The 25562-nt window shown below is 41.5% G+C and overlaps 1 protein-coding gene across 1 annotated transcript in view; it reads right to left on the minus strand.

The window, feature by feature from the left end:
- Window positions 1–25562, minus strand: part of gys1 (glycogen synthase 1 (muscle)) — a 123425-nt gene that overhangs the window by 85724 nt on the left and 12139 nt on the right. The window contains exons 2-4 of the mRNA XM_073049355.1: window positions 17522–17703; window positions 7648–7839; window positions 2996–3181 (exon numbers count right to left, since the gene is read on the minus strand). Of these exons, the coding sequence (XP_072905456.1) occupies window positions 2996–3181; window positions 7648–7839; window positions 17522–17703 (560 nt within the window). The remainder of the gene's footprint in view (window positions 1–2995; window positions 3182–7647; window positions 7840–17521; window positions 17704–25562) is intronic.

A 25562-nucleotide genomic window follows, 5' to 3' on the forward strand; every position in this document is an offset into this window, starting at 1 on the left:
AGAAGTGACATAGGATCAGAAGACGTAGAATCCTTGTGGTTAGAGTTAATGCAATGCCCTGGTTCATATTTTTACTGTTAGGCTGTATGCGTTTTGTTTTGGCAGTTCTGTAAGAGCAGTCTGTTCTGTTTTCTTGCTTGTTTGGGTTATTGTTGAAGATAAGAGATGAGGAGAAACGTGTGCCATTCAGTTAGGATGGTCAGATTAATGGGAGGTTTCCCTGGTGAGGGACACTAAGGTTGGGCTTGGTGCTTTTGTTAGAGAAAAGACGGTCGTAGCATACGATCCGGCGGGAGACCCATTTGTTCGAGATGGATTGCAAGCGACCCTCGGAAGGTGATGTGTGCTTTCACACTGACCAAAGGCCCAGCGCGTGAGTGAGTGACAGAGAAGTTCAAGATGAGCTCCAACTTGTGCACATCTGTCTGCTTAATTAGAATGGGCCCTTTTCTTTTTGTTATTCTTTACTAACCCTTTAGTTAAGATTCATTAATATAATTCCTTTAATCGTACGCGGTGTACAACATCCACTCAACTTACTCACATAGGCTGCTCCAACAGCACCTCCCAAACAAATGAGTACTTTCACTAACAGGGACATCTTCACATGCAAGTTGCCCACCTAGTCGCACATCAACTTGAATTGGAAATATCTCATCATCACTTCATTTCCACCGAGTCTAAATTCTGTAATTCCTTCTGCAACAGCACTGTGAGAGAACCTTCATCAGATGTACTGCAGAAGTTCAGGGTGGCAACTCACTGCCACCTTTACTTATTGTTATTTATTGATCTTTGCATCTGCACAGTTTGTTGTCTTCTGCACTCTGGTTGAATAGCCTAGTTGGGCAGTCTTTCATTGATCCTGTTATAGATACTATTCTCCAGATTTGTTGAGCATGCCACGAGAACATGAATCTCGGGGATACATATGGTGAAGATATGTACCTTGATAATCAAATTCACTTTGAACTTTTCAATTAGAGATGGTCAATAAATGCTGGCTAAATAGCAGCCTCACCAATGATAAATGAAAAGTGAAAATAAAGCATTAAATCTCAATGGGAAATTTAAGTTAGTCTAGGGGAAACAGCACAAATCAAATTCTAACCAAATGACACATGCTTTTTCACTTTCAATGTTTTCCCTGAACATACACGTGGCTTTAAGTGCAATTAGTTTCTGGAGAGTATTGGAAGGCATCTTAGCCTAATTTTGAAAGTAGTCGGACAAATAGCTAAAACTTCTAAAATAAAAAGGCTTTAGAGATTGAGAAATACATTGTCAAAAAAGGGAAGTTATAATAAAATATTAACTGCTAGTTGGCTTTCACTGGAATTTCTAGCTTGGGGCATCACAGTAAAAAGAAAGCTGTCAACAACTTGCAGCAAGTGCAGAGGGAAGTCACAGAATGGAGTTGGGAATGGGGGCTGATAGCAGCCGGAAGATGGAGGAGAGAGAGAAAGTAATGGAATTGACTGAGTAAATAGGGAGAAATGACAGTAGGATCAGAAACCAAAGGATGCAAATTTAATCGCTTTGTATGAAAAGCAGAATGGGGTTAAGGGACAAGGGACTGTTTTTCTTCATACTGGCTAGTCTTGAATGCACTCTCTGAAATATGGGTGGGGGCAATGTTCCTTCTAATTTGTAATGACCAGTGTGCGCAAAAATATTGTACTGTGCAACATTCTTGCAGTGACAACATGTGCACACTGGATTTTATACATAAAGATAATCGTTTTAACGGCTACCAAATACTCTCAATAAGAACTCTGACCTCTGTGGGTTTGATCGTTTTCAGTCTCGTTCATTTGCACACTCACAAAACGTAAGTAGCAGGCTTGTAGTGGGTAATGAAGGAGCTTTTGCACACTGTCCATATGTGATCTGCTTACTAAAGGAAGCTTTAAAAAGTCAGGTTTCCAAATATCACTCCACTTCTTCCCACTTGCAAATTCTCCATTGCAACAACACACGCAGGTACTCTAGTTTCTGTATTGCGCATAAATATTTCTCATAGCGGCACATTCCTGACCTCAAGAGCTTTCAGTGCAGCTGTTTCTACTGTTTCATTAAGCTATTCTGCTTTAAATGAACTAGCAGTTCTTTTGCATTTCACAACCTTTGTTTCATTGGAATTGAACATAGCGAATGAGTAACTTCTTCTGTAAAAACAGCATAAATAAGCCAATTCTAAACTCTACAGACAAATCATTGCAAACTCCACGTTGTCAACACTGTCCGCATCAGAAACCAGAAAAAGAACTGTAATTGTGTACGATTGTGAAATATATTTAACATGCCAATGAGGCAGAGGGCGACAATCTTTTTTGTGTGGTTTAAATGCCTTTGTGCACGTAGCAAAAGATGTGTGCGTCACACACACACACACCTTAGATGGAACATTGAGTGGGGTGAAGTGGGGTGAGGGGAGAGGGAGGCATTGAAAATGAACCATTTTTTCTGCACTTCAGAACTGGTGACTTTGTGTTCTCTGTCTCACCGATGAACCTTTGACTCCTCTGCAAGATTGTAAACCCCTTGATCAGTCTGAAATGGGCAGCTATCGTGACTCTCCACGATGCTTCAAAGAGTTTCAAGATGCAGGAAGAAAAACTTTGTTAAAAGTGGGGCAGCCATATAAATAATACTGCGCACCATATTTCCATATCAAACACCGTATTTCAAAACAATATTTCCATTCGATAGTTTAGGCATTTTATGTCTTTGTGCCAGGTTTAAACTATATTCAATTGCTTTTTTTCCATTTTTAAATCCACCTGCTAGATCAAATGACATTTCCTCATTAACTTTTTGTATATAGCAATAATTTGTCCAGTCATGTTCCAGAAATGAAAACATATTGTTCCTCATTTAGGGCATTAATTTCCAAGCTGGGTTCTTGCATCAATATGCTTTATCTATACCATTTGATGATGGTATTAGTCTAAACAACATGGAAGCCAGAAACAGACTCCAAATGCAGACTTACTTTTTTCAGACTATTGTAAAAGTCCACGTTCCCAGCACAGAGGTAGCGTCCCAACAGAGTTGCATGTGTTGTGAAGATCGTTGCCACGGGGATTTTTCTAATGCGGCTCAAAACAAGGCCAATACCTGACAGCCATTCATGGAAATGAGCAAGGAGAAAGGTCCCTTTCTCACACTGGGCCACAAACTACAAAATAAAGTAAGGTTAAACTTAAACACACATATTGCAATAAGACATATTGTCAACATTATAAATCTCCAGACTGATTGCACAGATAGGTCCATTACAACAAACAATTCCTGAACTCTGATTTTCTAAAAAGAAGTGCATCCTAAAAATAAGATCACATGCAAAAATATTTAGAAATGTTACTTTTATTTCATTTATGATCGGTAAGTTTTGAACTTCATGATTGGGGCAACTCATTTTTCCGATTAAAGACATTTATAGATCAATAAGATCTTATAAAGATGGAAAGTGTTGTAAGGATTTTGATTTTGACATAGGCAAACAGCTGGTGTTTAGAACCAAACTAAACTCCAGAACAGGGAAGCACAGCTGCCATTGGCCAGAGCAGAGAGAAAACTGGCAAAGGGAAATAAGCAAAGAGAAATGAAACATAATTATGCAATTCACAAGATGGAAAAGACAGTATAAAAGAAATGGCCCAGGGACCATCACAGAAGAGGGCCCAAGTTAAATAAACAGCCCAGGCAATGTTACAAATCAACAAAAGAAAACAAAAACGAAGCAGAAAATGCTAAAAACACTCAACAGATTTGGTAACAACAGGTCAAAGACACAACTAGAAATAGGAAAGAGACAAAACAGAGTTAATTTTAAGTTGCTGAGAGAATGGGAAGGACTGGATCATCACAACAATCCTGGCTTCAACTTATTCCCTGGGAAATATTTCTCATAAGATGAAGCCAGGGTTGTTGTGGTGATAAGCTCTCTGGCATTCCAGTTACGAACAATCCAACTTCTCCTCTCCTCTAACTTCTACCATATCTGGACCTAAATATATAAGCAATGACTACGTGCAGCATCTCAGAGTGGTTACTCTAACAGGAAATTAACTCCCCAGTGACAGGAGCTTGTAATACACTTCTGTGATCTTGCCTGCTTACCAAACCAAAGACCCAAAAGAGAAATCCCAAGGAACTTTTACCTGGCACATAGCCAGTACTTTTCGCCACAAGGATAACAGTCAAGCAAACAATTTTTAGCTTGTTCAACTGCAAGCAAAATATTATATCAAACTTTCTTGTTCACAAGTGTTATCATAGGAAACTCTTAAGGTTTCTGAATAGTTAAAAACCACAAGAAGGTTGTGCCCTTTGTGCCATCTTGTCCCCTTCATTTTGGACTGTTCATGAAGGGAGAGATGCTAGGCCAAAGAAGATGCATTAAGGAAAGCACATATACACAGTTGCAAAGCCAGAATAGTTATTCTGCAGGCAGCCTGCATTATTAAAGACTTCCAGCACCCAGGGCATGCCCTTTTCTTACTGTTACCATCAGGCAGGAGGTACAGAAGCCTGAAGGCACATACTCAGTGATTCAGGAACAGCTTCTTCCCCTCTGATTCCTGAATGGACTTTGAAGTTTTGGACACCACCTCACTTCTTTTAATATACAGTACTTCTGTTTATTTGCACATTTTAAAATAAACTATTCAATATATGTAATTGATTTACTTCTTTATTTATTATTATTCTTATTTTCTCCCTCTCTACTAGATTATGTATTGCATTGAACTGCTGCTGCTAAGTTAAGAAATTTCACGTCACATGCTGGAGATAATAGACCTGATTCCGATTCTGAGGTGTACTGTAATTTTTACCAACCAAAATTGTATTCTATTTCAGAACTGTGAAAGGTGTTTCCACAAAAGCATAAACCACAAAACAACAATAATAGTCAAAAATCTGGTCTTCATTGGAGGCAGAAGCAATATGAGGGCCAAAAGCACCCCTCTTTGCAAAGTACTCTATTGATGGCAGAGGAAATGGGAAAAATGAACAAATACATAGACTATGGCACAACATATAAAGACAATATCGTTTTCAAAAAAATCACAATATACTGATTATGTTTAGGACAAATTGGTCTAGCTCCACTAAAACCTAATGTAAAAGATATGACTACTTAAATTAATTTATTTTCATCTCTCAGAAATTAATTGCGCAACCTTTTGATGGGTAATCACATTGCAAAATTTATAAAACCTGTACCTGACAAAAATATTTGCTTGGAAGACTGAGTCAGAGATCACAGGGTCACAAAATGCCGCAGGGATTCACGCAGGTGTACTTTTACTCTCCCAGCTCATCTGGGAGTGAAGCATCACAGCCATTCACGTTGTTAAGTTTTGCCTTGTAGGAAGTAGTGGCCTGCAAACCCTGCCAGAGCAGTTGTGTATCCAATTCAGTTTCCAACTTCAATTATAATTGCTTTTCCACTTTTAAAATAGCCCCCTGTAAGTCGCACCTGGACATCTTGCCTAGTTCTGTATCACCAGTCTTGAGTGCCACAGATCTAACTCTCAGCAGACAACAAATCTCCTGGTTCATCCGTGGCTTCTAGTTTGGCTCAAAGTGTGTTGGCTCCTCTGACTCCACAGGTTGGTGGTGATTGTGCAGAGACTTCTCAAGCTGGCCTGGTTGATAGGGAAGGCATCAGGGTGTGCTGTTTCGTGACTGCTGGTCATGGTGATCAGCTCCTCCAGTACCTGTCTGACGCTGGTCTGAGATGAATGACGGCAGAAAACTCCCTTGGTGGATAAACTAGATGACACAGACACTGCTAGATGTTCCAGCTCAGGCGAGCAGGATTAAGACAGAACCGCCATGTCCGTGCACAACTATGAGTTAATCATAAAGCAAACTCCATCTCCTCCTACCTTTAAAAACATTGGCCTTTCTGGCGGACGGTGAAGCCTTTGGGCTGCAATTGCTACATCCAAAATGGTGGGTGTGAGCCATGTTTCCATAAAACAAAGTACAACAAAAATGTTTCTCGGGCACCGCAATCTTGCTCTGAGGTCTTCAGTTTTATTTTCCAGAGATTGTACATTTGCCAGCAGGATAGTCAGGGGTGGCGGTGCAAGTTCTCTTCGCTTCAATTGTACTTGCAGACCAGCTTATTACCAAGCTCTTTATTCTTAAAGGGGAACAACACTTGCGACCCGAGTCTGCTGATTTTGAGGATCACGTTCTGACTCTGGGTGTGGTGCTAAGATTGGGCCAGGAACTGTAGGTATAATGGGAAAAGGGAATCTCCGTAGCACACTCAGGGTGAGTACTGTACGTGGGCTAATATAAAGCTGGTGACTTTTATGAATCACAATACAGAGAGTGTATTAGTTTATATCACTGTCCATCATTAACCGTTTCAGTGAGACGGTACAGGGGAAACCTTTTGATTGTTTTTTGGTTTATGAATCCTTACAGTAACAAAGACCATTGGAGGATGAACGGTCAGTTGACGCTCAGTTACAGATCTCCTTTGTGAGATTGGGAGCGCTGAAGAAGGGGAAGGGGCCAGGCCACCTGGCAGTTACTAAATGAACTTTTGAGCTGTTGAGGAATCCCTGGAATTTCAATTGGCAATGTGGGTGGTGTTGTAGTGCAGGATGCCTCATTTTCACATCAGATGAAAGCAGGTAACTACTTTGGTGAGGCACTTGCTACAGAACAACCCATTAATGCTCTTGTAGCCATCGTATGTATATGGCTGGTCAAGGTGCGTTTCTGGTCAAAGTCGACCGCCTGGAAAGTTGGCAAGAGGGAACTTGGCAATGGTAATACTGCTTAAGGTCACGTTTTAAAAGTTAAAATCCATCTGTTCGGAGATAAACATTAACCTACAATTTGCGGTGCCAATACTTGTTACTTGCCGAGTCATGCATGAAAGTTATCCAAGTCTTGCAGTATGCAAGCCGTAGCGGTCTCATTTGTCAAGCAGTACCAAGTGGTACAGCACCTGGTGGAATCATCAGTGAGCATTCCTACGTCTGACCTTATAAAGGAAGGAAGTCATTGATAAGGCAGTTCTGGATGGTTAGATCAATGGCACTGTCGTAAGGACATCCCGTGGCTGAGGTGACTAGCCTCCAACAACCTCAGCAATCGTTGGTGCTGAGGCCCTGTGCATGGAACTGTGCCTGTTACAGGGCCTCTTCCTTTCAGCACTGGGGCAAAACTTGATCCAGGCACTGGGGCAAAACCTGATCCAGGCACTGGGCCACCAGTTTGGGGCTGATGGTGAATCTATGCTGTCCTTTGAACAGCGTTAATGGCGGAGAAATAACAGGTCACCTCCTTCATTCATTCTGCAGTGCGGGAGGCTCTGACCTTGACATTTCGCAAATATCTCACTGGCTCTTTTAAAATATCAAATACCATATTTTGAAAGTTCAAATCTTAAGATGGTATTTTAAAACATTTATGTTATCCAAAACAGTCTTTAATCTGGCAGTGGCATTTCTACCACTAAAATTTGTTATTTGTTCATCCACTCTGATTTTGAACAACTCTAAGGAGCACAAACCCACCCGCGCCCATGTAACGAGCACCGTTCTAGAAATCTCATCCTGCAAGTCCAGGCCATGCCCTAATCCTGAACGGAGAAGGTACCAGTATACTTACTTCGCCCAAGAACCATGCAGTGATAAAACCAAACAGCACTGCATCATTAGCTTCCTTGTCAAACCAGGGAATTCCAATATTGCACACATCCCATAACTCTGTCTTCCACTGATCTAGACTCCAGCTGGAGGCAGCAATGTCTAGCAGCACAACGTAAGGACTTCCATCAATCAGCCATCTGCCAAAATGGACCTGCAAGACAGAACAAGCTAAATGTCAGAAGCCTCTAGGATCGTGTCATAATGAATGATACTTACATTACCTGTTTTCACTGAGATAAACAAAGAAATATGACAGCAACTTCATCCATTTTTTCAGATTATTAGTTTTAATAACAGAATACCCGAGTACTCTTGACTCTTACAATATGTCAGAATATGAGCGCAGTCTTGCTTCCAAATGTATCTCATAACCACTGTTATCTCAATATATTTAAACACGTACAACAGCCTACACAACTGTGAAGGGAAGGGATTAGTTCATCCTCCATGTTTGACAGGCCCTTCGCCCTATGCATTGTTTCCATGGGAAATGGAATGCATTTCCCCCACCCTTCGAACCACGATAGGGATTTCTGTTTCTGTTCCTTTCACAAATGTCTGCTGCACATCTCCCTTTATTTCTGGCCCTGCCATTGTCTTGCCGTCCTTCCCTCTTGCCATTCTGAAGGACCATTCCATCCGGGTTTATCAGTTCACTCCAAGGTACACTCCTGTTTTTGTAGCTCCTTTGAGCTAGCTACAGGAAATGCAGTACCTGCCCTGTCACTTTCCTTTCTGCTGTCTAGAACCCCAAGCATTCTCTACAGATGAAACATTCATTCATTAGTACTTTGCATTATTGGCAGCATATACAGCATAAAAATTTGCACAGTTTCCTCCCTACACGACACCGATTTGCTGACTAATTTGGATAGATGTTCAATTTGCAAGTATGACACGGTACTTCCAATTATTATCATATGAATCCTCAATCTCACTCTCATTCTAACCCCACTGTTGCAGGTTTCCTACATTTCATTAGTACTGTTCACTGTTTTAAACATTCACCACATTCACAACCAGATGTGACTTGGAAGAAACAAGCGTACAGTAGCCAAATTTGCTCACAACATAAGCGGGAAGGCAATTTGCGAGGATATAAGCTGCCTAGAGAGATATTGAACTGTTCAATGAATGAACTAAATATGGGAAAATTGAGTATAGTGTAGGAAAAATTCATCATTTTTGGAAGGAAGAAGAAATTTGATACTCTAAATGAAAAAAAACATTTGTAGAAAGTGTCTGTAGGGAGATGAGTCTCAGGGTTGTAAAATGTAGGCACAATTTGATAATAAATGTACTTTGAACTGTGACAAACTTATTTTCTGAAGCAAAGTCTTGTGCTTCAGTGTCTCTTGGGTGGCACCTCATTCATAGGTGTGTCCTTTAGAATGTAATGCACTGGCAAAGATTGAAGATTGTTTAATTGACAAAAAGTAGGAGGAATAAATGGTCATTTTCAAGCCTTGACTAATGGAATACTCACAAACAAAAATGTTGGAGGAACACAGTAGGTCAGGCAGTACCTATGGAAACGAGGAAACAGTCAATGTTTCAGGCTGAGACCCTTCATCAGAACTCTAATAGAAGGGGGAGGAAGTAGAATATGAGGAGTACATGCAGGAAGGTGATAGGTGAAGCCAGTAAGTAGGGGAGGGGGTATGAAGGAAGAGACTGGGAGGTGATAGGTGGAAAAGGTAAACAGATGGAGAAGGAGGAATCTGATTGGAGAGGAGAGTAGACCATGTGAAAAAGAGAAGGAGGAGGGAGGAGGTGGAGGTGAGAAGTGAAAGGCAGTTGAGGTGAAGAAAAGAGGCAAGGGGGTGGGGGCAGAGTGGAGAATTGAAGAGGGAAGGGGAAAAATTACCAGAAGTTGGAGAAATCAATACACAAGCAGAGTGCGAGGTGTTGCTCTTCCAACCTGAGATTAGATACATCATGTCTGTAGAATGGACCAACATGTGAGAACGGGAATGGAGAATGGAATTAAAATGGTTGGCCACTGGGAAATCATGCTTTTTGCCGATAGAGTAAAGCTGCTCAACAGAGCGGTCCCCCAATCTACATCAGGTCTCACCAATGTAGAAGAGGCCATATCTGGAGCACCGGATACATCTACTGAAATGTTGCCTCACCTGGAAGGACTGTTTGGGGCCCTAAATGATGGTGAGGGAGAAGGTGAATGAGCAGGTGTAGCAGTTCTTCCACTTACAGGGGTAAGTCTAATAAATAAGACCAATGGAATACCATAGTAATTGGTGATGGGGCACAGCTGTTCACAGTTTATGCTAGTGATTTAGATGAACAGATCAATTATAATATACAAGTTATTAATAACACAATATTAGAGAAACCTAATAATACAATGTTGGATGGCAGTGTGGGCAGTGAGAAGCTTTAGGGGGATACACAGATTAACTGAATGGATAAAAGTAGTTGGAAAATAACATGGAAGATTGTGAGGTCATTCACCCTGGTGGCAAAAATAGTCAGGCAGAACAAAGGTGTGAGACTGAAAGATGTCAGAGTTCAAAGTGTACAGTACATGTATCAATGAAACTTAATATTCAGGTACAGTCAGCAATTAAGGAGGGAGTTTATTGGCCTTTATTGCAAGAAAGATTTGTGTACAAGACTAGAGATGTCTTGCTTCAGTTATAGTCAGGCCTTGATTAGATTACACCTGTATTTGCAAAAGGCAGACTATGGCGAAGTTCACAGCATTGAGTTCCGGTATGTTGAATTTGTTATGAGGTGGTATTATTGGAGAATAAAGTTGCAACGTTTGCTGTGTGGCCAGAACTATGTGACCAGCCTTGTGTTTGCTATTTACTGTGTATCCAGCTTATTATCCAGAATGTAATCTCTGTATTGTCTCTGTACTATTGAACACATCAGTGCCTTGAGAATGTAGTTAACAGTGAAAGTAAGCTCAGTGCCTTAAGAATGTAGTTAACAGTGAAAGTAAGCTCAGTGCCTTAAGAATGTAGTTAACAGTGAAAGTAAGCTCAGTGCCTTAAGAATGTAGCTAACAGTGAAAGTAAGCATGTAGAGATAACGGTGGTAGACGGGATCGTGGAGTGGTGTGATGGTATGGGGGCCAGTCAAGGCCGGGAAGGGGGACACGTGTTCCAAGGAGTAGACTAGACAGGATCGTGTGATGGTGTGATGGTGTGAGAACCAGTCAAGGCACTAGAACAAGTATATACCAATGAAACCAAGATAAGAAATTACTATAAAGAATACTGTGAACTAGGCTTGGCAGACAATTAGTGACACGCTCATTAATTGTCTCAGCTTTTGTTTGCAAATAAAGGCTTAAACTTCTCGAAGAACCTTCTGCGTCTCCTGGTTATTTCAAGAAACCACGACAGTATTAAGCAGATTTCATGTAGCTCTCGAGTTTAGAAAACTTACGGGTGGTCTCAATGAAACAGAATTGTTATAAGGCTAAACAGGATAGATACAGTAATGAACTCTCCCTGTCTAGGGTATCTAGAACCAAGTATCACAATCTCAAAATAAGAGGTCAGCCAATCAGTGAAGAAGTAAGAGAAAGTTTATTTATCTGGAGTTCAGTGACAAGTGGATTTTTAGAAATTAAGGGATCCATCCCATTTGGATGCTGGCACAGAAAAGGTGCTGGAGGGGGGAATAAATCAGCCATGAACTTCCTAAATTGCAGAACAGACATGAGAGGCTATGTAGCTTGCTCCTACTTCAATTTCTTATGTCCTTTTATAATGTACACAGCTCGAACAAAGCACAATGCAAGACAAACAGCATCTTTCAGTACGGCATTTTAGAGCCTTCAATAACGTCAGAGAATTATTATTCTATCTACACCTCCACCACACAGTTCCTTTTTCAGCCTTCTTGCAATTTGTGCCATCATCTGCTTCATCCCTCCTGTGTTTCACCAAATCACAAACTTCTCCTCCAAGTTCTATCATTTCTGTACTTTAAAATGTCATTACCCAGCTTCTGCTATGTCTGAGGGAAGGTTATAGATATTAAACATTTCTCCACAGTGGCTTCCTGAACTGCTGAGCATTTCCAGCATTTGCTGTTTTTAATTTAGATTCGCATCATCTTCGGTATTTACTTTGTTATTACTTTAAGCATGACTGAGAGAACTTCAGAATCCCTAGTGTCCAACCAGCCTGGAGTTCCCTCCATCCCTCAGGTCCTCATTCCAAACTCCTACACAAGCTACACCATCCTACACTATCCACACAAGCGTTCTGACTCCCTTGCAGTATGATTCGGGTGACACTATTACCGCTCGGGATGTCCCATCGTCCTCTGGAAGGAGTATGTATGTCCTTCCTGTGGAAATGCATACAGTTTCTCCGGACGCTCCAGTTACCTTCCACAGTCCAAAGACATACAGGCGAGTAGGTTAATTGGTCAGTGTAAATTGTCCCGTGGTTAGGCAAGGGTTAAATTAGTAGTTGCTGGGTGGCACAGCTCAAAAGGCCGGAAGGGCCTATTCCATGCTGATTCACAAAATTAATAAAATAAATAAATAAACAATCTGGCATGGGCTGATAATTGATAATGATCATTTATGTCACCAAAGGGTCAAGCAATCACCATCCAGCAAAGAGTCTCATGATCTATCTAGATATTCAATGTAATTACCATTACTGCATCTTTCATTAATCACATCCTGAAGGTGAATGTTTTTCACAAAATAAGCTGGACCAACTACACAAGTACTATTGCCACAAAGCAAGTTAGAAATTGGGTATCCAGGGGTGAGTGACTCACACTTAATATCTCAAATCCTTTAGAAGATCTAGAAGGCAAAAAAAGTTAGTAAATTTCAGAGTGCAAAGTGCAGCTTCAATAAGACCCACTTATAGTCCTTTGCGCTGAAATTGCAATGTGCACCATCCATAAAACACACTGTCGTTATCTGCGAAGGCCTAAGCTAATATCACTTGGAAAACCCCTGCAACCTCTACCTCCAAGGCAGCCAAACATTCCACATGCTTGGGGACATCACCGCATTCAGGTTCTCCTCCAAGTCCATCCTGACCTGACAATACATTCCTTTGTTGGCACCAGGTATGAATCCTGAAACCCCCTCACCAGCTACGTTCTAAGTGTACATTCACCAGAAGGACTTCATCAGTTTAACAAGCAGGCCACCTATTCATGAGCAATTAAAGCAGATAAAATGTTGATCTTGCCAGTAGCATCTGTTTCTGAAAAACAAAAGGATCAGATATCAATCTTGCTTTTCAAACTGTCCATAACTGCTCAATTACTGATCATCCGCACTCCGCAGTGATGATCAGACCCCTTCCAAACACACTCTGACCTTCCAGCATCACTGATTCCCAGTCTATGACCCTTCTCCTGATCCCTTTTTCCTCCTTCAATGAGAAAACCTACCTCCCTCCGTACACACACTCACACTCTCAAGCTTCTATCTCCAAGAAGCCCCAGAGTCAAACACACTGCAGAATGTCCATGATTTTCTTTTGTGTGTTCTGCATTGGGAGAGCTTGTGCAGAAATGATCTTGAGTTAATCGACATGGCACTTGCAAAGTTCAAAGTGCATTTATTATCACAGTATATATACATTATACAACCCTATCAGGCACCCCTGAAACAAACAAACCCAGAAAAACTCACATAATAAAAGAAAAAGACCATCGAGCACCCAGTGTGTAGAGAAAAATAAACACATCATCCCATAAAACAAACCTACATTAAAAAAAGGCCGTCGGACACCCAATGTGCAGAGAGAAAAAAAAACACAAGAAAGTAGTGTCCTGAAGTCCACAGGAGAGTCCCATAGTTGAGCGCAGTTCAGCACAGAGCGGAGTAAACCCAGTGAAGCAGTGATCTGAACCCACCCTTCTCTTGCCTCGCGCCCTGACTCCCTGACTCTTTCAATCTGGCCCAGCACCCAAATCGACAACCAAACATTGGGTTTAGTTGCCTCAGAATGCTCTGGGCCTGATTCATCACTGAATCATCCAGAGACAGACCCTCCATCAAAACAACATCCACCAAAAATAATAATGCCACCTCTTTCCATTATCATTTGAGTTGAAGATTTTTGCAGCAGGCATATTACCTGAGGGACAGATATGCTGCCAATAATCTCCCAAAACAGGAATGAGCAATCTATTCTGGCCTCACCAAAACTGTTAAGATTGCAAAATTGAATAAAAGAATGATTTATCAGACACCCTCTGGTCTCCCTTTGTTTTAATCATTTCTACACACTTACCCACACCCAGAACCTGTAGTCTCACCTTGATGCCAATCACTATTATTTCCACAAACTTTCTAAAACATCATAACTTCATTTACAGAGCACTTTCCATACAGACGATGCAGTTCAAAGTGCATTACAGAAGTATAAACTTGAAAACAAAATAAAAAAGAAAAATAAACTTGATAAAAAAATTATGAATTCCTCTCATTTTGTGGCATTTGCTTGACTGAGGACATTATCTGCTTGGGCAGGTTTCAACAGTTGGTTTATAGTAGAGAACAATATTCTTGAATCATCATTATTCCCTATTATAATGTTGGAATTGTGCTCCTCTTGCAGAGCATATAGCAGCATTAAAAGAGGCTACTTTTCCCTTGAAAATATTATGCTGGATGTCTAGTCCAGTTTTCCTCTATTTTATCTCAGCCACTCTGCATGATCTTGAGTGTGCAGACAGAATTGTTTAACCATGGCAAAGTTTCACTGACTGATTTTATTTTAACTCTTAAGTGGGACCACTGTGGTTAATATACTTGTCAAGTTATTATTGAAAAAAATTCAACCAATTCATTTATTGTACAGTTTTGGTCACATGGGTCAGTTAAACTAGGCAGCTCAGAAAATTTAAGTTGTGTTGCAGCATCAAGAACCCATTTTTAACTATAATTTCTTTCGAGGTCTCAAGAGGGCATCAAAAAGTACAGAAAACTGATCAGAGAGAAGGATGTTAATAATATTTAACCCTTCTGTCATTAGCACGTTGATGGGTGGGCTCAGTGACATGCTGGGCAGGATCTAGGTGGTCTAGTAAGTTCATGAATTCAGCTGCCATAGAGTTTGCATTGGAGAGGTCATTAATATGAATACTGTAATCACCAGCGATGACAATCCTGTCATAGTTCAATATAATAGAAGATAAGAACTCTGAGAATTCCGAGAGAAAGCAGGCATTGGATTTAGGAGGGTGATAAATGATAAGCAGAGGACAGGAGCTATACCACATATTTTAAACATATGTACCTCAAAAAATTGTTGACATACAGTAGATTGGACCTAAAATGTCTTTTGAACACAGTGGCAAACCTGCCACCTTGGTACCCTGAAACTGTCATTGTCAGGGGGACACAATTCAGATAACTGGCTGTACTCATTTAGCTTTAACTAGGTCCCAGCTAAGAACATAAAATTAAGGTCTATGGAGGTAATACAAGATAAAAGTCTTATTTAGAAGGGATCTCATATTTAGAAGAGCTATCTTAAGCAGAGTAACTTGGAGTGTGCAACAGGGGAGGTAGATTTTAAGAGTAGAAGGTTATTTCTGTTGGCACCTATAACAGGATAGTTCAATCTGGGGCCCTTCCATTGACAATGGTCTGACTAGGACTGGTAACATTTGCAAAGCTGGAGGAAGTAGTTAAGGATGGATCACACGTGCCATTGATGCTAAATATTCATACACATGGGTTTGTCCGAGTGCAGTGGAAAGGGTTTGCAGACAACATCTGCGAGTCAAAACTGTTTCGGTGAAGACCATCAGGTTTGAAAAACGTGGCGTGTTCCCAAAATAGATTAAAATTGTCAATGAGGTCAAAGTTCATCTCTCTACATTGCCTCAAAAGCCAATTATGCTGAGTTGCCTGCTAAAGACCAGAACCATGACCCAGCTTAGGAATTGGTCTGGAGATAAAATATCCTCGTCACTGATTTTTATAAATTCACAGAGACCACTAAAGTCACGTTTGAGCAGCTCAGATCATTGCTGAGCAATGACATTCGTGCCAACGTGGAGAACGATCCTTTTTTAGAGGGGTGGTCAGTTAGCAAGCATGTGAGCTCATACGTTGTGTCATAAACTTTAACGCTGGGAAAACAAACAGTCACACTTAGCTTTGATTTGATGTTCTTGATGATGAAGTCACCAATTATCAGCATTGGTGGAGGCGGGGGAGAAGATCACGGAATCCGCAGTGACATGGCAGACAAGGAGGTAACCTGAAAGCTACCCTGCGTAAGGTGTAGTGGAGGTGGGGAGGTACCTACTGGCAGTCCGGAGTGGCATGGAGCTGCTGGTGGTGTCTCACCATTCACAAATGAGTCCCTGATGCCCCAGGTGATGGAGGATGAAATGAGTCGGTCAGCAGAGAAAACTCTTGGACGTTGAATCTTCTCCTTGTAATGCAAGTGAAGGATTAGAGCACCTACGCGTTCCTACAACTGTCCAAGGTCCCGCTAAGCAGGGAGTTGAGCTGGCTGATGCCTTGGGCCTGGCTCCCAGTTGAATCCAGGGCTTGTTTGGCTTGGCTAGAGTGGCCTCCAAAGGAGGCCCAATCCAGGGGACAGTGGAGTGAAGCTCTTCTCCAGCGATGGCTGTGACACCCGTAGTGACGAAGGAGTCGAGGTACTGCTTGACATCCTTAATCTGACAAAGTTGAGATACTTTCCCATCTAGTTTGCCAATTTTTCGGTCACAGCAAAGACAGCCCTCACAGACAGGCAGGATGGTGAAAGGTGACATGGTCCCAGTCTAACAACCAGTTGTGTGCTGTACTGAGTAAAACATGGCCATCTTCACCCACCTCCTCCTAATCTTAGGCTCTCCCATCCCATACTTAAACTCCTTGTAATGAGATTTCTTTTTCCTGTTAGTCATTGATATTCAATCAGTTATTTCCACTTGGCATAATTTACTTATTATTATTTAATTATTTCTGGTTTTATATTGCTATATTTCTACACTATTCTTGGTTGGTACAACCGTAACGAAACCCAATTTCCCTCGGGATCAATAAAGTATGTCTGTCTGTCTGTCTAAGTCTCTGGAAACTTTTCCATTAAGACGACTTTCTGCTTTAGGCACTCACCAATATTCCACACAAAACCCATCTCACAATTCCAATTTCCTCTCCAAATCACATAGTACAAAGATAAAATTATAAACAGCATCTGATGGGCTCACTGATGAGGATTAAGTGAGGAAGATCAAGTGTCTTAGGTTTGGGATATCAAAGAAGTTGACAGTTTATTTTAAAGTTCATGATGTACCATCTGCTGTAAATTATAAGCTTTCAAAGATAAACTGAAATTATTTGCAAAATCATACGGATAATCATGGTTCAAATATTTTGCAACTATTTCCCAAGAAAGCTCAGGCTTGTTTTATAGGTTCCACCTGAAAACGAGCACTGTAATTAACAAGAACATGTTCCCACAAGGCAGTCTTAGCCCACCTCCTCCTAAAGTTCCCATGCCATTCATAGAAATGGTAGCCATCTCATTCTTTACAAGAAATGTAGCAAAGTCTTAAGAGTCAAAATTGAGATCATAATCACAATAAACATTTCTTTTGTTTAAACATACGTAACATGGTATCAATAAAAGTTCATGGCATCAGGATCTCAGAACTCTTAAGAGCTAAGTGGCTCACAGGAATGATTTATTTAACTCTTCATAACTTTTTTACAATATTCTTTAAAGTTAGTTCCTTTGCCACATAGATCCCCATTAAATTCCCAGCCCGTTTATAACTCTCTCTCTCTATTTTAACCATACAGTGAGTCATACCCCATCTAGGCAGAACGGAGGAATTTACAATACCTTACAACCCCTGGAGTTCATCGTATCAATAGTGCGCTTAATGGCTGGATTCGGTGGTTCAATCAGCTCAACTTGTGTCTTGACACTGTTCTCAACATATGGGCCAATCAAAATGTAATTCTCTCCATGCTGATCCACTGTCAGCTTTGTTTTGGTTTGGATGACAGTGTAGATACCACCCACTGGAACAAAGAAAGGGCAACGAGAAAGTGAACACAGGAATACGCATTCAAGTCCATAAAGCACGAAAAAAAAGTCATTCTTCCAACAATCCCATGCACAATCACCTTTTAATGAAAACTGACCCTCCAAAGGAAAAGATGTGTTGAAATTCCAAGTTACTTAGACTAATTATCTATTTTATTTCATACAGGTGTGCCTCTCGACAGTGAGATACTGCTACGTATCCCGCTTCATAACCTTGGTTTATGGTGCATGTTTTAAAATATCCACATCTAATCTTAGCTAGATAATTATTCTATCTCTTCAGCAATGTGAATTCTCTGCATTTTCCAAACAAGTTATCACGTGGCTTCTCCAATGAACACACTTTATACCGTGCCACGACAGGACTCGCACATCCAGTTGATGGAAAAGACTCTGGGCTGAATTACAAATTGTCCCCTCACATATCCTTCACTTATGTCAGCCCAGAATCAAAGCTGTATCTTCAGTGGGCTGTGCGAGAGACTCTAGAATTCCCATCTCTCTAATTTTTTATTCCATTACGTACATTTTTACAATCTATTTTAACCTTTTATCCATTCTTCCAATTATCTCTGAGCCTTTGGCTCCATGCCAATAGTTCCTGTGAAAGGCTTGGGCACGTTTTCCTACACTGAAGTCAAGCAGGAAGTAAGTGTTTTTTTTTAACATTTCCTCGCACATTAACATCAGAGAATCCATTAAACAATTACCTGTTCTGGCAGTCAACACAAGTCCAGCATTGTGTCCTTTGACTAGCAACAGGTATTTAATGAAAATGCATGGATAAATTCATCTAACCCAAAATGGGCAATATCGCCCCCGGGGAGCGGTGGGAGTTTCTAAAGTGGTGTTAAAGATAAAGGGGGTGGTGGGGGGTGATTGGTAGCAAATGAGGCAGCTGACGGATTACCGACAATTTCAGAAATAAATTACTTATGATAAGCATTTGATCCTCAGTGCCTCGTAATTGATTACAATGATCACGTAATCGCCTCATCGCTTGTTAACCCACTGTCCTCTTAGGCTTGGCTCGAAGCGCATTATAATTGTGGAAAAGCAATGTGACAACTCTGTATTTGGCATATCACGAGGAATCTGGACTGAAGAAAATCGACACAAAATGCTGGTGGAACACAGCAGGCCAGGCAGCATCTATAGGGAGAAGCGCTGTCGAGCTGCCCTTACACTTCCTCCCTCACCACCATTCAGGGCCCCAGACAGTCCTTCCAGGTGAGGCGACACTTCACCTGTGAGTTGGCTGGTGTGATATACTGCGTCCGGTGCTCCCGGTGTGCCCTTTTATATATTGGTGAGACCCAACGCAGACTGGGAGACCGTTTCGCTGAACACCTACGCTCGGTCCGCCAGAAAAAGCAGGATCTCCCAGTGGCCACACATTTTAATTCCACGTCCCATTCCCATTCTGATATGTCTATCCATGGCCTCCTCTATTGTCAAAATGAATCCAAACTCAGGTTGGAGGAACAACACCTTATATACTGGCTGGGTAGCCTCCAACCTGATGGCATGAACATTGACTTCTCTAACTTCCGTTAATGCCCCTCCTCCCCTTCTTACCCCATCCCTGACATATTTAGTTGTTTGCCTGTTCTCCATCTCCCTCTGGTGCTCCCCCCCCCTTTCTTTCTCCTGAGGCCTCCCGTCCCATGATCCTTTCCCTTCTCCAGCTCTGTATCACTTTCGCCAATCACCTTTCCAGCTCTTAGCTTCATCCCACCCCCTCCGGTCTTCTCCTATCATTTTGCATTTCCCCCTCCCCCCACTACTTTCAAATCTCTTACTATCTTTCCTTTTGGTTAGTCCTGACGAAGGGTCTCGGCCCGAAACGTCGACAGCGCTTCTCCCTATAGATGCTGCCTGGCCTGCTGTGTACCACCAGCATTTTGTGTGTTGTTGTTGTTTGAATTTCCAGCATCTGCAGATTTCCTCATGTTTGCTGAAGAAAATCTAGTCGTTTCCAGACCCAGCCCACACATTATTGTAGTCCAGTGTTAGCTAGAACGATGCCCATACTCTAATCACAGTGACACATTTCCTGTGAATTAGGGTATGGTGTTCAATGGGGTAAAGTTCAGAATCTGCCTTTTTGAATGGTTTTGATCACTTTTCTTTAGCCCATGGCCCAACCAAGCCATCACTACCCCCCTTTATATACCTTCAGGTGGACAGTCAGATTTTGCCTGAACTATGATGACATCCTAACTTTCCCCGTTATTGATTGCAGTGCTTAAGGTTGAACTTAATCAATACACAATTGACTGTGGTCTTTAATCTGCCATGAGAATAGCAGAAACAAACCAAATGAAAAGGTATAGAGTATCTGAAATATGAACTTATACCAGCACCAAGCAACTAACAACAGCCAGTACGTCTGCTGTATGAAAAAAAGATCTTTCAAATAAGGCAATAAAACCAGACTCCTTGAACATTTGAAGAGAATATGCTCTGATAAAACAAACAAGAACTCGGTCTATTTGCAGTCACTTCGTGAAAACTTTTTGGAATGAAAAACACTTCAAAATGTGTGCCAGAACAATAAAACAATGATGGTTTGCATGCTTCATCAGCTGCACAAATCATTAAATGCAGTTATCACAGTGGTAAATAAAGTCAAATCTCATGCTCTTAATTCTCAACTATTTTCAGAGTTTTGTCTTGAGAATGAGGAACAGGTTCTTACACTTGCTGCACACAGAAGTCAGGTGGTTCTCAAAAGGAAACTGCCTGAGACACTTCTATACACTTTTTGAAACTCCGATAAAATTCTTTGAAGACTCGAATGCTTCATTTAATAATTAACTTAACTCAAGAATATTAGGCATGACATTGCTTATTTGTCAGAATTATTTTCAAAGTTCAATGAAATCACTTTTCAGTTGCAAGGAAACGATGTGAATCTTATCAAAGTCAAATTAATTGTCCCCATATTTCTGTCCCTTTTTAAGTGCAACATTGGCCTTGCAACCTTTTTCCGATTTCCAAACCTCTCGGAGTTGGAAGGGAAAGAAAGAATACCAGATGATGATCTTCAAGTTTACTGTGCCCACCTAGGGGAGCTGTATAAAGACCCGTCAGAGAGATTTCAGGATCTTCTCTCAATCCAAATTTCATATTGGGTAATACATCCATTCCTGAACATTTGTAATGTGGAATTAACAGGAAGGATAGATGAAGAACTGATTTTGCTACAAAATGACTTTGAGCTGAAGTCAGGGTTTAAAAAGTCATATCAAGACTTTTGTTTGCAGGAAAGAAATCTCTGAATGTTATCCAGCACTGTGGAAAAAGGACAAGATGTTCTTTGTCGCCTTTCCAACATCATACTTAGAGGAGCGTGGCTTCAGTGCTGTTGCCCAACTTCTTTCAAAGCAAAGAAATACCGTATACTGAACGTGGGGATCTGAGACTCCTTCAGAGTGACATTGAGCCTGATGTTGAGAAGCTGATATCACTGCACCAAGCCCATCCATCTCATTGAAAGGTGAAAAGCAATGAGGCAGTGAATGGTTGGATTACTAATACACGCTCTAAAATTGTTGATAAAAATTGTTTCTACTGTAATTAATTGTTTTTATTTGTAGCTTTAAATAGATCCGAATTATTTTGGCAATTATTCCTCACTACTTTGTTCCTACTTTCTTTCACTGTGCATCATATTTGTCCCTTGCTGTACTTAGTGTAGTAAATGGCTGCTGTGTGTTCTTCATGCCAGATGTTGGAGTCCTGGGAGACCCAGAGTCTCCCGGGGAACTACATCTGCGTGAAGTGCATCCAGCTGCAGCTCCTTGAGGACCATGTTAGGGATCCGGAGCAGCAGTTCGATGACCTTCGGCTTGTATGGGAAAGAGAGGAGATATTTGATCACAGTTACAGGCAAGTAGTCACCCCAAACTTGCAGGAGGCGAGTAGCTAGGTGACTGTCAAGAGTATCCAGTGACCCTGTCTCAGAGACTGATGTTAGGTTGTCTTTAAAGAGGATGAACTCTCACAAGACAGAAGGCCCCGACAGAGTACCTGGTAAGGCTCTGAAAACTGGCGGAAGTATTCAAGGACATTTTTAACCTCTCACTGCTACAAGTGGAAATTCCCACTTGCTTCAAAACAACAATAATACCAGTGCCTAAGAAGAATAAAGTGAGCTACAATCACCCAGTATCACTCACATCTACGGTGATGAAATGCTTTGAGAGATTGGTCTAGACCGAACTCCAGCCTCAGCAAGAACCTGTACCCATAGATCAATGGCAGACACAATCTCAATGGCTCTTCACGCAGCCTTAGACCAGCAGGACAATACAAACATCTATATCAGGGTGCTGTTCATCAACTATAGCTCAGCATTTAACACCATAATTCCCACAATCCTGATTGAGAAGTTACAAAACCTGGTTCTCTGTACATCCCCCTGCAATTGGATCCTTGACTTCCTAACCCAAAGACCACAATCTGTGCGGATTGGTGATAATATCTGCTCTTCACTGACGATCAACACTGATACATCTCTGGGGTGTGTGCTTAGCCCACTGCTCTACTCTCTCTATATCCATGACTGTGTGGCTAGACATAGCTCAAATACCATCTATAAATTTGCTGATGATACAACCATTGTTGGTAGAATCTCAGATGGAAATGAGAGGGTGTACAGGAGTGAGATATGCCAACTAGTGGAACGGAGTCGCAGCAACAACCTGGCACAAAGTCAGTAAAACCAAAGGACTGATTGTGGACTTCAGGAAAGCTATGACAAAGGAACACATACCAATCCTCATAGAGGGATCAGAACTGGAGAGAGTGAGCAGCTTCAAGTTCCTGGGTGTCAAGATCTCTGAGGACCTAACCTGGTCCCAACATATCGATGTAGTTATAAAGAAGGCAAGACAACGACTGTACTTCATTAGGAGTTTGAAGAGATTTAGTATGTCAACAAGAACAATCAATAGTTGTACCATGGAGAGCATTCTGTCAGGCTGCATCACTGTCTGGTATGTGGGGCTACTGCACAGGACCGAAAGAAGCTGCAAAGGGTCATAAATTTAGTTGGCTCCACCTTGGCTATTAGCCTATAAAATACCCAGGACATCTTCGAGGAGTGGTGTCTCAGAAAGGCAGTGTCTATTATTAAGGACCTCCAGCACCCAGGGCATGCCCTCTTCTCACTGTTATCATCAGGTAGGAGGTACAGAAGCCTGAAGGCACACACTCAGTGATTCACTTCCAAATTCCTAAATGGGCATTGAACCCATGAACACTACTTCACTTTTTTAATATATATTTATTTGTTCCTGCATGATTTTTAATCTATTCTATATACATATATATATATATATATATATATATATAGATTGATTTATTGATCTTTCTTCTATATTATGTATTGCATTGTACTGCTGCTGCTAAGTTAACAAATTTCATGACACATGCCAGTGATAATAAACCTGATTTCTGATTGTGAAATGGAAATGTGAATAGGAAGTTAACACAAAGCACCCCTGTGGCCATTCCCCTCAAAAGTTAGTATACTGCTTTGGATTCTGTTGTGGGGGATGACCTTCCAGGGGAATGTCATAGAGACCAGGTTGCTAGCACTGAGCACAGGTCCGTGGTGCAGAAGGGAAGAGGGAGTAGAGGGGAGTGGTAATGATAGGGGACTCATTAGTCAGGGGAATAGACAGGAGATTCTTTGGATGTGAACAGGACACCCAGACGGTATGTTGCCTCCCAGGTAACAGGGTTAGGGATGTCTTAGATCGCATCCACGACATTTTGGAGAGGGAAGGAGAGCAGCCAGATCTCTTGGTACATATTGATACCAATGACAGAGGAAGGAAAAGCAAAGAGGTTCTGAAAAGAGAATTTAGTGAGCTAGGTAGAAAGCTAAGAAGCAGGACCTCCCGGGTAGTAATTTCTGGATTGCTGCCTGTGCCACATACCATTGAGAGTAGAAACAGAAAGATTGGCAAATTAATGCAAGGCTGAGAAGCTGGTGCAGGGGGCAGGGCTTCAGATTCTTGGATCATTGGCATCTCGTCTGGGGAAGGTTTGACCAGTTGAAAAGTGACATGTTGCACCTGAACCCGAGGGGAACCAGTATTCTCATGGGCAGTTTTGTTAGAGCTGCTGGGGAGGGTTTAAACTAATTTGGCAATGGGGTGAGAACCAGAGTGAAGGGACCCAGGATAGGATGGATGGTAAATAAGCAAAGATAGTGTGCAGTCAGGCTGTCAGGAGGAGCAGGCAGATGATAGGACATAACTGCAGCCAGCAGGGTGAGTATCAGTGCATTAGGGATGCAGAATCAAAAGGGGTAGCAAATATAGCACTCAAAATGTTATCTCTCAATGCACAGAGTATAAGAAATAAGGTGGATGATCTTGTTGCACTATTACAGATTGTTAGGTATGATGTTGTGGCCAATCTCTGAACTACGGCTGAAGGACTGTTGTAGTTGGGAGCTGATTGTCCAAGGTTACATGTTGTATCAGAGGGATGGGAAGGTCAGCAGAGGAAGGTGGCGTGGCTCTACTGGTAAACACTGACATCAAATGTGACGTAGGATTGGAAGCTGTCGAATCCTTGTGAGTTGAGTTAAGAAACTGCAAGGGTAGAAGGAACCTGATCACAGTTGTATACAGGCCTTTCAACAGTAGCTGGGATGTGAGACACAGATTACAACACGAAATAGAAAAGACATGTCAAAAGGGCAATGTCATGATATCATGGGAGATTTTAACGTGCAGGTCGATTGGGAAAATCAGGTTGGAAATGGGTCCCGAGTGAGTTTAATGAATGCCTATGAGATGGCCTTTTAGAACAGTTCATCGTTGAGCCTACTAGGGGATCAGATAACACACACAAAATGCTGGTGGAACACAGCAGGCCAGGCTGCATCTATAGGAAGAAACGCTGTCGACGTTTCGGGCCAAGACCCTTCGTCAGGACTGCAGGAAAGGTCTCGGCCTGAAACGCCACCTGTACTTCTCCCTATAGATGCTGCCTGGCCTGCTGCGTTCCACCAGCATTTTGTGTGTGTTGCTTGAATTTCCAGCATCTGCAGATTTTCTCATGTAGGAGATCAGATATACTGGATTGGGTGTTATATAATGAACCGGAGTTGATTAGGGAGCTTAAGGTAAAGGAACCCTTCGGAGGCAGTGATCACAATATGATTTTCAACTTGAAATTTGAAAGGGAGAAAGTAAAGTCTGATGTAGCAGTATTTCAGTGGAGTAAGAGAATGAGAGAGGGGTTGGCCAAAGTAAATTGGAGGGAGATGCTGACAGGGGTGACAGCAGAGCAGCGATGGTATAAGTTTCCAGGAAAAATTAGGAAAATGCAGGATAGATGTATTCCAAAACTGAAGAAACTCTCAAATGGCAAAATAGTACAACCGTGGCTGACAAGGGAAGTCAAAGCAAATGTAAAAGCAAATATGAGGGCATACAACAAAGCAAAAATTACTGAGAAGGCAGAGGATTGGAACGCTTTTAAAACCCTATAGAGAGCAACTAAAAGAATCATCAGGAGGGAAAAGATGAAATATGAAAGCAAGCTAGTAAATAATATCAAGGTGAATAGAAAAAGCTTTCTCAAGTATGTAAAAAATAAAAGAGAGACGAGAGTGGATATAGAAACATAGGAAGTCTAAGCGCAATACAGGCCCTTCGGCCCACTATGCTGTGCCAAACATGTCCTTACCTTAGAAATTACCTAGGGTTACCCATAACCCTCTATTTTTCCAAGCTCTATGTACTTATCAAGGAGTCTCTAAAAAGACCCTATCGTATCCACCACATTCCACACGCTCACCACTCTC

The sequence above is a fragment of the Hemitrygon akajei genome, chromosome 6, assembly GCF_048418815.1.
Source record: "Hemitrygon akajei chromosome 6, sHemAka1.3, whole genome shotgun sequence".
Lineage (NCBI taxonomy): Eukaryota > Metazoa > Chordata > Chondrichthyes > Myliobatiformes > Dasyatidae > Hemitrygon > Hemitrygon akajei.